The sequence below is a fragment of the Protomyctophum bolini genome (genome assembly GCF_963924005.1).
Source record: "Protomyctophum bolini genome assembly, chromosome: 13".
In the NCBI taxonomy this organism is placed as follows: domain Eukaryota; kingdom Metazoa; phylum Chordata; class Actinopteri; order Myctophiformes; family Myctophidae; genus Protomyctophum; species Protomyctophum bolini.
Genome location: NC_137874.1, coordinates 20,947,428 through 20,962,784, shown reverse-complemented (window position 1 = coordinate 20,962,784; position 15,357 = coordinate 20,947,428). Strand labels below are relative to the sequence as shown.

The 15,357-nt window shown below is 40.4% G+C and overlaps 1 protein-coding gene across 1 annotated transcript; it reads right to left on the bottom strand.

The window, feature by feature from the left end:
• Positions 1–1,033: 1,033 nt before the first annotated feature.
• Positions 1,034–5,506, bottom strand: LOC308327567 (uncharacterized protein; the record flags this gene model as incomplete). The annotated part of the gene is made up of 6 exons (XM_080781088.1): positions 5,433–5,506; positions 3,696–3,809; positions 3,368–3,410; positions 3,104–3,213; positions 2,309–2,364; positions 1,034–1,474 (listed from the first exon to the last, which is right to left on the bottom strand). The coding sequence occupies exons 1-6, from the start codon at positions 5,443–5,445 to the stop codon at positions 1,034–1,036; spliced, it is 777 nt and encodes a 258-aa protein (XP_080637214.1). The 5' UTR covers positions 5,446–5,506.
• Positions 5,507–15,357: the final 9,851 nt, after the last annotated feature.

Below are 15,357 nucleotides of genomic sequence, written 5' to 3'. Positions count from 1 at the left end.
GTACATGAATTCACTTTATTCACAATTATAAAGACATACATTTATTGATCCCCATGGGGAAATCCAGGAGCAACAGCAGTAGCATAAAAAATCTGGATAGTTACATGTCAGAGTAGAGACATATTAGATCAAAATAGGATATAAAAAAAAGGAAAAAGAAAAGATGCAACCACATTTATCTAATAAAAAAGTGGCCTCTCAAGGCGTGGCAGTCGCCCACAGCCATGCAACATAACCTATGACATGTCAGGTTGTAAACCAGGCACACCTAAACAGCAGAAGTTCCCATATACTTCTGGGGTGAGTAATGGGATGTATACCCACAAGCAGGCACTTAAACCCCAGTATTCGTATTGGGGCTTAGAGCTTTAGATGAAAATAGCAGATCGACAAGCTCATAACCTAGGCTGTCACGCTACGTTCTCGCGTCGTGTTGTGAGCTTGTCCATCGGCTATTTTCAGCGATGTATTTGTAAGGGTAGTTTTAAGGCACCATACTTTTTTACTCTGTTTGTTAGTGAATTGATTCCTTTACATCCAAATGTAAGTGTGTAAAACGAAGTAAATGGTTTATCTGGGATGGTGTGAGAGCCCCGTATGTTTTGTCTATGTTACTGTTGATTGTTGTGTGTTTGTCACTTTCATTGTTTGTGTGTTGTGCCTGACGACCCCCTCGAAAGCAAGATGATGCTTCTCAAGGGATTTATCCTCCAATCAAAAATTGAAATGAAATTATTTGGCTACATTTAGCATGGAAATACTATTACTTGAGTACAGTGTTGGCTACTCTACCCACCCACTGGGTCATGATGCAGGCAAAATCAAGCAAAAAAAAAAAAAAAAGAAAAAGTACATCAACTGTCAGCATGTTCTCAGGCATGCCTGATTTATACTTTGTCATACAATGGTGTTGCACGCCAAACATTGCAGATCTACAACCTTGTGGCACGTTGTGAGCTTGTAGATCGCCTTATGTTTGGCATGCGACACCGCTGTGCAACAGAGTTTAAATTAAGCATTAATCTAGCAGTCATCATGGGTCATCTCCACCTCCACTCTGTGTCTCTTCTTCCGCAACATGACTGCCAATCGAGCAGCCCATCCCTCCCTCGTGCTCCATTCTGTCCCATTCTCCCATCCCGTCCCAACCCCTCGGTTCCAACACTACCCTCTCTCGATCCCTCTCCTCCGTGGCCTCCAGGGCCAGCTGTTGGCTGTTGAGGTAGATGCTGTTACTCGAAGCCACCGGGCTGCTGTTTCTGACCAGGAGGGAGTCCCCCGCCTCTGTTTCTACCTCCAGGAACGTGGCCATCACAGGGGTTGTGGTATTGACTAGCGGCTGGCAGAGCTGGGCCTGCAGCTGGCCCTGGGTCCAGGTCTGGGTCTGGCCTTGCTGGGAGCAGTGCTTGTGCTTCCTGCGTTTCTGGGCCATGTTCAGATTGATTGAGGCGTAGTTGATATCAGGCTCCACAGGCTGGCATAGGTTGGTGGTAGAGATGGAGAAAGGCTTAATCAGTGAGAGTTGTTTCCATGTGAAAAGTGAAAAGTTTTTGTATATACAGTATGTTACAATTTTCAATTCTCAATTTAGGCATCTTAATCCAGAGCGATTTACAGTACCGGTAATCAAGAACAAAACATGGTAATGTTGTTTCTATTGAATCTATTCTATATAATTTTGCACTGTGTTTTTTTTTAAGTTATTTTTTCATTTCTCACTGCATGTTATATATTTTGTAAATGTTGGTGTTTTATTCTGTTACTAATTTTAAAGTGCCTTATATTATTATTTATATTGACTTACTTTGTGCATGAAAATAGAATAGAGAATTCACAGATTGCAGACATGCTGTTAAAAATAAAACATATAGCAATGGCAATGTAAACATCCTGCAGCACAACCCTGATGTTGCAACAATAGCAGGGTTCCTTTTCAGTAGCTCGTAACATCCTGTGGCTTGTAGACTCTCATGCATTTCAGAATGGGGGGAGTTTATTTTTAGATTCACTCAAACATATTTATGGTGTCATTGACCACAGTCTGTAGCTTGTACATCTGCTATTTTAGCTTAACATTTACACCAGAATAGGGATGCTAGATTTCATGTGGTTAAATGTTTCATCAGACTTACAACACACATCACAAGGAACCTAAATATTACATAACATGCTTTTAGATCTTAGTTGTACTGTATGTGGTAGCTGCCATGCACAGCGAAATCCTGTGTTCATTCAATGCTGTGTGTAAAAAACTAAATTTAATTAAACTGAGGATAGGCTTCTTCACAATGTGCAGGTCTTAACTAACCTTTGTGATGTTGTTTTGTCTCTTGGTCATCATCTCATGGCACACATCATCAAAATCTGAACAAAGTAAACACACAATGTTGTGATGACATTCAGTTGTGTACAAAATTTATTGGATTTCATCAATTAGCATTAAAAACCTCACTAGGAATATTGAATAGCTTAGCCTATAATACATTCTAAATGTACTGTGGCATTTGAAACGATTAACCCTTCTGACATCCACAAAGGTAGTCAGACTATTACTAGTACTAGTACTACTATACACAGAAAAGGATGGGCTCACTTCCTATACATTTTACGATATTACCATGCATTTATCAGTAGTTTTCATAGCAGAAATAGCCGATCTACAAGCTCTGCTAGTTTAGCTATTTTAGAATTTTGAATGTAATACATTTATATCTACTGATAGCAAGTGAAATACATGATTCATAACTTGTTGTATAGTTAGTTACAGTACATATAGCCATAATGATGTGTGGTTATTGTCACAAAATCAAAAGGCACATCTGGACTTGTACCACGTCACACCGTTTAGGAACTACCGAATTGTATTGAATGAATGTGCTCACCTCCACGCTCGTGCTTATCTTACCATAAATACAGTACATTAGTATGTTAAATGAATGAAGGTATGTGGGCTCACCTCCTACGTTTTTGCTGATATCCATTAGTATGTGTTGAATGAATAATGGCATGTGCTCGCTCGCCTGCTACGTTTATGACGTTGGTGCTGACCAATGTATTACCATAAATACATTGGCATGGTAAATGAACGAAGGTATGGGCTTACCTTCTGCATTTGTGTTGATATTTCCATAAATAAGATTTTCCTGCTCAACGTAGTGATTATCATGATGATGAAAATGATCAGAAAGTTCCTCAGCCTCAGCCAAGATGGTACTAGAAATAGTTGATTTATACAGGTATTGTTAATATAAGAAATTTAATGTTTTCAATTATGTCTGAATGAATAATGGTCTGACTTTATAAAAATTCAGTACAGTTTCATGTACAGTGTCACTTGTGTGGTGGTTGTGCTCTATGAAATCTTTACCTTTGTCTTTGATGTGCCTGCACATGTAAACGCTCATTAGTCACTGTAAAAAGAAAAGTGAAATGTGAAATTAGCTAGAAACTATGTGGTCGATTGGTGGTCAGAATTAATTAGGTAATAAGTCAAGTAATTTAATAATGTCAATAATAATGATCTTCTTTGTAAAAATTATACTTTGTTGTACACCCTGTTGTACACCCTTATTTTTGGGAAACGTGAAATGATGAAGTATACATTAGGCTTAAGAAATACTGGAAATCACTCAATGGTCATAAAAGAAACCAGTCAGGAGATCAGCTCAGAGGAAAGTGTGTGTAATTTGTTATACCTTTGCGTGTGGCATTCCTGCGTCTTAGGAAGCAGAGGAAGACATTGAGAAATGTAGACAGGAGTAGGGTCAGAGCAGTCAGGGCCAGGCCCAGCCAGACACCTGTGCATTGTTCTGTATGGAACAATAAACTGTAAAGTAAGATGCTCTGAACCAGTGATTCTCAACCTGTTTAATTTCAAGGACGCCCATGTTGATATGCATTAGGCCACGGACTACATTAGAGGGTGTACGTGAATGGCAAATCGAGTGGCAAAGCGACAGGCAAAGTGAGTTTAACATTGTTTAAAGTAATTTAATGCAATTAGATAGGACTTTTTTTGTTTGAATGCATGGGCTGTCAAGGCCAGAAAGTAGTTTATTGCCACTCAGTAGGCATTCCTGCATAACTTCCAGGTTTGATACCCTCTATTAGGCAAATAATGTATTATCTCTACACTGTATAATCAATTTTTATATATTTGACAAATGGAACCAAATGGACCTTCAAACATCCATTTGGACTAGCTATCAGAGTTACAAAACCATATAGGGTCCATTTGGACACCTGGTGGTCCTCAGACCTATAGGGTTGAGTTGCTCTAAAACAGCACTGATGTTATTACATACCAGCATTCATGAGTTAAGTGTTCTTAAGTGTAAGAACACTTGTAATGCAGAGTCAAATAGGCCTTGGCTTTAGTGAATCCTCATATTGCCAAATAACATCGTTCTGGAGGGATTTGTACGGTGAATACCCTTTTCAACCGCAGAACAAGCTTTGCTTACAAATACAATCAACCAAAATCTAATCCAAAAGCTTCTGAGCCCAAGAATTGTAATCCCTATCTGAGTGGATCAGATTTGAATCTTGGGTGTTATTATTTGATTATTCAAATGTATGGGACAGATTGGATATAAAAGTGAAACAATGGATTTTTACTACCAAAAGTCCCGGATTAATTCGAAATTGGGATTAAAAGTATTGAACTCTTTAGGAATGATTTGACAATGGGAGACAAGAGCTTAACCAAAATGGTTTTGTTTCTACAGATATCTGTCTCTGTTAAGACAGTGGTTTATAGTGTGAGTTGGGCTCACTCTAACGTACCAGAGGGTTTGAATTCCTTCCAAGAGAGAATCAGAACAACATACATTCATTTTTCTAGCAGGGTCAGAGTGTCAGAGGCTCTGAACAATATATTTACATTTTAACTGACACTCTTATCCAGAGTGACCTACAACAAACACAACCACAGGAGCAAACTTTACCTACCTAACAAGCAACCCAAATCAACAACCTATATGTTTTACTCATTAATATAAAAATATAAAAATAGCATTCAGAAAACAAACAAAATGGCAACAATAATACAGAACTACCTGGGATTCTTTTAGCTGAATAAAGAAGAGAAGAAACCTGTCAAATAAAATTTCAGAGTCATTGCGGCTGACTTAGAAGGATTTTAAACTGTACGGTATATCAATCACTGTGAATTAATTTAATTCAAATTTAGTCTCTAGGCCTACTACACCCTCAGAGTATAACTTGCGGGGAGAAATTATTTTCTCAGTAGCCCCAGTAGCCACAGATTCACAACAAATTTGCAACCAATTTGTAACCAATTCTCGAAAGGTTGGCTCATGGGATTAGCTCTATTCAACTCAGTATGTACAGTACATGTCAAGGTAGCACGTGTCTATAGTTATTTATATAGCAATATTATTATTATTATTATAATTACATTCTGAACGTACCCATTTTAGTCATATTCCAGCCTTGCTGAGTATTACAGGGTATTATCTGTCTGACTCTGTTCTCTCAAGCATCAGTGTGTGGTGTGTGTGTGTGTGTGTGTGTGTGTGTGTGTGTGTGTGTGTGTGTGTGTGTGTGTGTGTGTGTGTGTGTGTGCGCGTGCTCCTTTTCAGTTACAAACAGGAAATAAAGTAACCTTGTTCTGATGCAAGGGATGATAACCATCTAAAAATGAGTTTGTTATATTTTTTCCAGTTTATAATTTTGTGTTTGTATTCAGTGTTACTTCAGTAAAAAATCTTACATACAGAAATAGAGGAGTACAAGTACATTGCATGGCAAAACCTTACTTTAGGATAACCTTTTTCGTGTTTTTCCATTTCCGACCACAACAGCGAAAGCAGGATGTCTTGGTGCATGAACAGGTCATATTTTTGTTTCAGATTGAGATATTGAAGCGTATGCAAAAGACAAAATGTGCTTGAAATATAGGAAAAAAAACCTGGTTGCAGTAGGTAAGACAAACACTAGAATAAAATATAGAATGACAGAAAGAAAGAAAGAAAGAAAGAAAGAAAGAAAGAAAGAAAGATGAAAGAGCAAAAGGTGTACGTACGTGTTGACCAGTCTTCCCATGTGGCTTGTGGTTCCTGCCCAGTGTGATGTTATACTGTGGTAAAGGTGTGTAAACTGTAAGTCTTTGCTCTGCTTTGAGATTAGGCCACAGCCGTGACATTTGTCACTCACGACAGAAATGACATGCATATTCAGGTTCATATATGTGCATATATATGTGTATATTTAGGAAATATATAGCTTATGCAATGTTTATTTCCATGTGTGTGTGTGTGTGTGTGGGGGGGGGGGGGGGGGGGGGTCTGCGGCAGCTAGGTCAGTAGGTAACAGAGGCCACATGGCTTTAACTAATTTAACCCCCATAACCATCTAGTTCTACAAGCTCACAACGATGCAACGCGTTGTGCAATTGTCTATCGGCTATTTTCCAAAAACATTTAGTTATGAAAATGATTCAGACACAAATCTTGTAGGTCCCGTGCAGGGGACAGGCCTCAGAAGGTGGTTTATACATGCAGGGGACAGGCCTCCGAAGGTGGTTTATACAGGGGACAGGCCTCCGAAGGTGGTTTATACAGGGGACAGGCCTCAGAAGGTGGTTTATACATGCAGGGGACAGGCCTCCGAAGGTGGTTTATACAGGGGACAGGCCTCCGAAGGTGGTTTATACAGGGGACAGGCCTCCGAAGGTGGTTTATACAGGGGACAGGCCTCCGAAGGTGGTTTATACAGGGGACAGGCCTCCGAAGGTGGTTTATACAGGGGACAGGCCTCCGAAGGTGGTTTATACAGGGGACAGGCCTCAGAAGGTGGTTTATACAGGGGACAGGCCTCCGAAGGTGGTTTATACAGGGGACAGGCCTCCGAAGGTGGTTTATACAGGGGACAGGCCTCAGAAGGTGGTTTATACAGGGGACAGGCCTCCGAAGGTGGTTTATACAGGAGGGGACAGGCCTCCGAAGGTGGTTTATAAAGGGGACAGGCCTCAGACGGTGGTTTATACAGGAGGGGACAGGCCTCAGACGGTGGTTTATACAGGGGACAGGCCTCCGGGACCATCTGGAACACCCAGGAGGGGGTTCCATGTACAAATAGAACCAAATGGACCAGTTAGGTACATTTTTGGTTCCATTTGTACACTCTCAGAGTTAAATTAACATATATTTTACAATACAAATTGTGTCCCAGAGATAGGAATGCCGTGAAATGGTGGTCGGTAGACTCATATGCATGTCAGACTGGGGGGGACCTTGAAATTAAACGGGTTGAGAATCACTGCTAGAGCCGTAAAAAAATCTTCTCTTACGGGGGTCCCTGACATATCTTTTCAAATGGGGGTCTGCGGGCTAATTAGGGTTAATTTGGGGGTCCTTGACATGAAAAGGCCGGGTTGAAAAATACTGCCCTAGAAAGTAGACGCTCCAGTGAATTGGTAGTATTATTGGTATTATACCTGTAGCCTAGTATAGAAGCCATTTGCTATGAGAGATGCTATTTTTTTTTATGGAGCACCAATAAACCATTTGAAAATAGAATATTTAAATTTAAAATACTGTCTCAGCAGAAATTTGTAAATGTATACACAACCCTTGGTTTTATGCAGGCCTGCTTTTTTATTGAAGTGATGAACAATGAAACATTAAAACAAATATGAGTGAATATTAACTAATACTTATAAAATATTTATTTTTAAAATCTTAATTGTTATTACTTATTTTTTTTAAATAGCCAAAGGGGGAAATCTGCGTTGAGTCCATTCATTTGAGCACAGCTGACAGCAAATCAGACTAGTTAGGGAGGGAAGCTCATAACTGGGATTGAGCATTTGGTTTATATTTCTTAAAAAAAAAGCATAACTTTTGACAGGAATGTGCTAGAGACTTACTTTTTTTTGGACAGACTCGTACATTTATTCTCTACAAGTGGGGGGCGGGATTAAATCATCTCGCGGGCCGTATGTCTGACATGGCTGAAGTAGACGCTCCAGTGAATTGGCAGACACTCCCTAACCAGGCTTCAAGCGCGCTCTTTAAAACCCTCCGGTAGCCACGCCCCCTCCCTCTGCACACACACACACCCACCCACACCAAACTTGTTTATGGTAAACAGAGTGAAAAATATAAACAACTTATAATGTAACTTTGCACTCCATGAAGTGGAGTAGTCTGGCGTGTTAGGAAGTGGAAACTGCTCAGTCACAACACTGTGTGACAGCTTGAAAGAGAAGTTATCTTCATAACAACAAACTGGTGTTTTCATTCTGCAGGTGAGTTAGCAACCTATGCTAAGTGAGCATTAACGTGCGTGTGTGTGTGTGTGTGAGAGAGAGGGAGAGGGGGGTGAAATTAAATGAACAAACAAAGGTGCTTGAAGTGCTGTAAAGTGTTACCTGAAAGAATTGCACCTGAGTTAGCTACCTATGCTAAGCATACTGTGTGTGTGTGTGTGTGTGTGTGTGTGTGTGTGTGTGTGTGTGTGTGCGTGAGAGAGGGAGGGAGGGAGGGACTGGGTGTTGAAATAAAAAACAAAGGTGCATTAAGTGCTGTATGTGTGCATGTGTGGGTCCTATATATACATAAATAGAATAAATATATACAGACACAATGTTTTGTTTGGGGTGTCACAGGACCAAATCCTTGTATAAAACTGAATTCTTCTTAACTGTTTACCAATGATGGTTTAACCCATTCTGACCTGACATCAGATTCTAAAAATGTCTTCTAAATCCTGACAGTTTTCTGAAAAAGCTATGTTTCTGTGTCAGTCGTTGTTCGATTTTTCAAAAATAGCAGACCTACAAGCTCATAGCGCGCCGCTATGAGCTTGTAGATCTGCTATTTTTTAATAGCTAAAGCATAACATAATGCTATATCACCAAAAGGGGTTCCCGCACAAAATGGTACTGTAGGATAATTCGATGCTAGAAGGCTTTCTTACTTTTCTTTGTAGTTGTTACGTCCCCACCAAAGAGGTCCAGGTGTTATTTTCTGCAAAAGCGAGTTATTGGCTATTTCTCCTACCATAAACCCCCAATGAATTGAATTGAATTGAATTGAATTGCATTGAATTGAATAGGGCATTGGGGTGTTGTGCTAATTTGCTTATTTCCATTGCTCAAATCATAATGTAAATAGTATCCCAAGCGGCACACTTTACTACTTATTTCGATGGAAATAAGCGAATTAGCACAAAAATCCAACCCCCATTGTGGGCTTATATATGGGGAAATAGCCAATACTTATACTCAAAGCTTATATGGTCTCTCTCTCAACCTGCTCCACAGGTACACGGGCCAGGGTGACGACCCCAGATCCCCAAGATCAGCTTCTTCTTAGCCCTGACATGCTGTGAATGCTGGACCCTATAGAGCCCTGACATGCTGTGAATGCTGGACCCTATAGAGCCCTGAAATGCTGTGAATGCTGGACACTATAGAGCCTATGCCCTAAATCCCTGACCACGACATGCTGTGAATGCTGTACCCTATGCCCTAAACCCCTGAATGCTGGACCCTAGAGCCTATGCCCTAAACCCCTGACCACGACATGCTGTGAATGCTGGACCCTATGGAGCCTATGCCCTAAACCCCTGACCACGACATGCTGTGAATGCTGGACTCTATGGAGCCTATGCCCTAAACCCCTGACCAAGACACTACAGCAGAATGCTTGCTATGTGCTGTGTAGTGCGATACATCCAGACCAAGGCTGAGTGAGAAGATCAGGCAGCCAGGATAATGAGGCTGGTTGGGGGCCATTGATACTGGGAGGAGAAGTACTGCATGGCCAGCTAGCCAGTCAGATGTATGGAGGATGGAGATGAGATGACTGGAGTCTGGAGGAGCTGCTGGAGGTCTCCTCATGAACTGGAGAGAGAGAGCCACAGTTTTCCCCTGGCATCACTACAACTATCTTATGAAGTCAAGTGGAAGAGTCGACAGCTCAAGGTATGAACTTTGTCTTTTTCTTCTTGGCTACTGCTTGTGTTTTTAATGCGTGTGATTCAAGCTGGTGTGCTATTGCTGTCATTTTGGGACCCATTGACCGGGTGGCAAATGGCAATGGAACTGGTTCTGGCTCTGGGGTTGAATGCTATAGTCATCATGTGAATCTAGAGTTTGTCTGTTGTGTTGTATCTGCTGTACAGTATGTGAGTTCAGTTGTTGTACCAGGGAACAGTATGTGTGTGTGTGTATGTGGCTCTTGATCACTTCAATAATCCCATGAGTGAACTTGCTATTTCCATTTGGTTGGAGATGGAGCTTTTGGGCTTTGACATAACAGCCATCAATTCCAATGGTTAATTTTCAATAGAAGACTGATTGACATTAGTTGATGTATGTTGTTGCGTGGTCACTGAGGTTCGTTGTGAGTCGTTGTGACAGGGTGGCTGTATTGGTTCATGACTGGCATGGTGGCAAAGAATGTCCCTATGTAGGTCCTTTCTTTCTTTCTAGTCCATGGACTTTAATGTTTGTTTAGGGCACTAAATGGCAACGTAAGACATCATGTAAATAGTTGTATTTGCTACTCTTCTCTGCCAAGAGGCAGCGTTGGCCGAACGGTTTGCAGAGCGATGTTGATATCGGAAGGTCGCTAGTTCGTATCCCCGGACCGGCACGTTAAAATTACCACCGCTGAAGTGCCCTTGGACAAGCATTGAACCCCTACCATGAAATGTTCTATGAGCAGGGCCTGGCTGTAAACAAGTTCTTGAGCTTAGTCCAGTTACCCTGGGTAAATATAGTAACTTCCCTTTGCCTGTCCTGAGCCCATGCAGGCAGAGGCCTTTTTGGGGCAGTTCTGGTGGTGGGGCGTCACACGTGCGTCTGCTTTGATATGTGTTGTAAAGCAGCAAACAGTATGTTTTTTTACAGCTGCTACTAAACAAAACATAATGTAAACACTTGCTAAATTGAACCTCAATCAAATGCTCGGCTAATATTATTCATTCTTACCTTAAACGTGAAAAAATGGCGAAGTAAAGACAAGTTGAAAGTTTGTGCAGGTGCTGTGAAAATGGCGTCTGATGTGAGGACACAGGAGGACTACTTGAAGGGGGAAAAGTTATTGAAGGGGCGTGTCCAGGTTTCCAAGGCTTAATTCTGTATATTTTACTGGATTCTGACCATTTTGTGTGGGTACAGAACAACATTGTTTGGAATTAAGTAAATGAGTCCATTTGAGAAATACATGCACACGTTCTTGTATTATTAACAAGAGATGATTCTCACAAAAAACGTAAATGTGTCTTGTTAATCATAACAGATTTAATCATGTTACATTTACTGTTCCTAATAACCATTTACCCGTAAATATTAATGCATTTTGACCATTGTGTGTGGGTACAGAACAATATTGGTTAGAATTGAGTGAATAAATCCATTGCATAAATAAATGCACACGTTCTTGTATTTTTAACAAGAGATGATAATCGAAATACTTGACATTTTCTTGTAAACGAACATACTTAAATGTGGCTTGTTAATCATAACAGATTGAATCATGTTACATTTACTGTTTGTCAGATCCACTTATATGAGTGCAGAGTTACCGTGTGGGGGTCCCAGGGGGTCCCTCTACTCTACTGTACTGTATTGTCACTGTACTGTCACACCCGAAATCACGTAATGGCTGCTAAAAACTCAGCTTCCCATCATGCACCTGTGCACAGTGTGAAGCTCAACAGCGCCACTTTGTCACCTGTTGGTACCCTAAACAGACAGACATATAGGGACCCCAGGCAGGCAGGCAGGCAGGCAGGCAGGCAGGCAGGCAGGCAGGCAGGCAGGCAGGCAGGCAGACAGACAGACAGACAGACAGACAGACAGACAGAATGACACGCATAGGGAAACCAACCATAATTATAATCAAAGATTTTGATTATACACTGCATGGAATCAATGCATAATGAAGCAATCACTGCTTGTGATTAATCAGCAGCCATTGCCCATGTAGGATAATACAAACTTGTGTTAATGAATTGGCTCTCAGGGTCGGCATCCGCCTTCACACTGTTGTGATAACATCAGTCACTGCCACTCACTGGAAACTCCTGAGGTATTAAAGATGTGTGATAAGATCCAAAATGGAAGCACGCACATCTCAGAAAAAGTTGAACAAAAAATATACATACAGAAAGAAGGTAGGATGTCCGTTTTTTGGTTGTTGAGGAGTGTTGCTATGTCCAGCTGAGGGTTTGTGTGAACACAAACATTGTGTAAACACAAACATGGAATGCCATTGACAATGGATGGCCAGCTTTGAATGTTTGTGTGAACACAAACATTGTGTAAACACAAACATGGAATGCCATTGACAATGGATGGCCAGTTTTGAATGTTTGTGTAAAGTAAACACAAACATTGAAGACGAAGGTGTGATTTTAGTTACATTTGGGAATGTGATGGGATGAAGTGTCTTGTAGCCTATCAATCTCTAAGACACCTGACTTAATATTTTTAAGAAATTGCAAGACAGAAGGCAAAAATGAGTATTAATTAATTACAAATTAGTATTAATGAATTAATGCCATTTAATTCATTTTTTGGGGGTTCACATGCAAGGTTCCCACCGACAGCGATGTTACTGTATGTGGTGTCAGGAAGTGGTTAGACATGCAGGCAATGTCTGGTGGCTTGTTAAATGTGTCAACAGCATCCTGCATACGGTGCTGAAAAGTATACAGCGAGTAAAGAAGTTACAGGGTACAAAGAAGCAACAGTGTTAATTTAACTGTGTGAACATTTATACATATGGACCCGTTAATCCCCCCCCCCCCCCATATGTTTATTGGTAGAAAGTTTCAACAAGTTAAAACAGTTTGAACATCATTTTTTCCCCATTTTCTCCCTCACCCCATCTCCCCCCCACAGTTATCGTCATTCTTTTCTTTAAGATAATTATTAAAAAAAAAAATAGGGTACAGACACATACACACAAAAATATATATTTTTTTGTTATATTAGTAAAAATGGAGTTGAATCGGAGTTGTCATACATCACCCCCTATAGCCTATATGATATACTCCTTTATAGACAATTCTAGCATTATGAGAAATCATGAGGAAGCAAAAACAAACGCATAGTATTGACTCAATTAGTCTGTCGGAAGTACTCTTAACATTCTCAAAATAGGTAATAAATGGTTGCCAGCTAGAAAATAACCTTTCTCTTGAATTGTAAACTTTATTTTTTCCAATTTGAAAAACCCCATAATATCCTTAAGCCACATAGCTATAGAAGGAGTTGGGGATTTCCATCCCAAATTCCCAACAATATTCTACGTCTTGCTATCAGTGTGGTAAATGCCACAATATTAGACAGTTTTTGGGTTAGAAGTTCAAAATCTGATGGTACCCCAAAAATAGCTATCTGGGGTGACGGCTCCAAATGAACCTCACATATTTTAGTCCAATAGTGTACCAGCTTGGAGCAAGACCAGAACATGTGTGTGTGACTAGCTGGTGAGAGAGCACACCTATCACATTTATCATCAATCTATGAAAGACTTTGAATTGAATAAAGCCTAGTCTAGCACATGATGTTGATCAATAGCCCATCCCACCATTCATCAAGAAAGGTTTCTGCCACTTATTCCTATTCTTGTCCATAAGGAGGCTGTTTAATCTCATAAGAGATTGATAAATCACTGAAATATGGCCCCTTTGCCCAGGATGCAGTATTAGAAGGTTGTCCCATATAAAAATCAATATCCCTCCTACCCTGAGAAACCAGCGAATAAACATTTGCATATTGATTTTTAACAAAGTCTCTAATTTGAAAGTATCGGAAAAGATTATTATGGGGTAAATCACATTTGGTACGAATCTTTTCAAAACTACTGAATATATTCTTCTCATAGAGAAGACCTTTCTCTTTCCACTGTTTGAAAGCTGAGTCTGACATAGAGGGAGGGACTAGGTGATTGCCAAGTATGGGACAATATATAGAGCCATCTTTAAATTAAAAGTGGGAGCGTAACTGTGACCAAATCTTAATGGTGGCACTGGCAATCACTACTGGGTGAACCCGTTAAATTAACACCAATCTTTGTGTTTTCAATTCTTACTTGCCCTCCTCACTTTGTATGATGATATTGAATGGGCCCCCAATTGTTTGTTTTTTTCATTTTTCCAGTCTTAATTTGTAACTAAAGCTTTCTTTGAAAGAGTTCTTTCAGGTATTTGTTTAATTTAACAAACCTATTTTTATTTGAAACATTTTAGAAAGTTGTCAATCTTCCAGTTTATAAGATTCAGCCTCTCTTTGGAATTTTCTCCAATTTTGGCTTTTTGCAGTGAGACAGGCAAATGACAGTACGGTAATGTTGAACACTGTATAAAAGAGGTAATTTCCACATGTTTGGACAGTCGGTGTGTAACTCCCTGCCTCTGCATCACCAACCCTCCACAGCTGTAAAGAGTATTTCTGTGAAAGAGGGCTCTTGTCCTGAAGGTCAAAGCACAGACATGTTGACAGGTGTTAAACTTTAATGTTCTGAGAAGTCAACAAACCTTTTCTGACACCCACTGAATGGAAATTACTCTTTACCTCTTTAGCAAAGAGAGTGATACTCAGCAGTAGGGGCATGCCTACTATGGATGCCATGATGATTTGTGCACCAAATGAAATGAGAGGTTGAGAGAGAACAGGATGAGGTGGCAAGAGAAGGAGAAAGCAGGGGGAGAGAGATGGGTGATGTCAAAGAAAGAAAGCGAGAGAAAAGGGGTGGGAAGAGAGATCGGAAAAGACGAAGATATAGAGATCACATGTGCAAAATGTCATTTGTACACATCATAGATCCAAATGATTAAATTAACATTGAATACAACTCTGTAGATAAGCCTCCGTACCTTTAGTCCAATTGTAGCGAGCATTGAAGGTAGTGTCCACTGAATCCACACACAATCTTTTTGTATGATATATTTTTGGGCTTTTTGCTGCCTTTATTGGATAGTGTTGTACACTACAATATGGGGAAAGAGATGGGGGGTCGTCGGAATCGGGAGTCGAACCCGCAACGCGCCATCATGTGCCCGGACCGCTACACTAGCCACCCAGGCCGTCACACTCAATTTTAACACCTAATTGAAACAAATGTGAGAGAGCGATAATGTTTAATTTAAACGGAATTGTTATATAAGGTTAATTACATTTGAAGAAAGGGGCTTCTACAGCACAGGTCTGGTGCATCACAGGAGCGGGACAATGGCAACAGATGTAGAAAGGAACTCACTGTATCAACTCAGATTAATTTACTGCCCTTTTTTATTCATTTGCAAAGTACAATGAAATGGGGCTAGCACTAGCCGGTCCCATTTCATACTTTAATAAAAAAAAAAAGGCAGTAA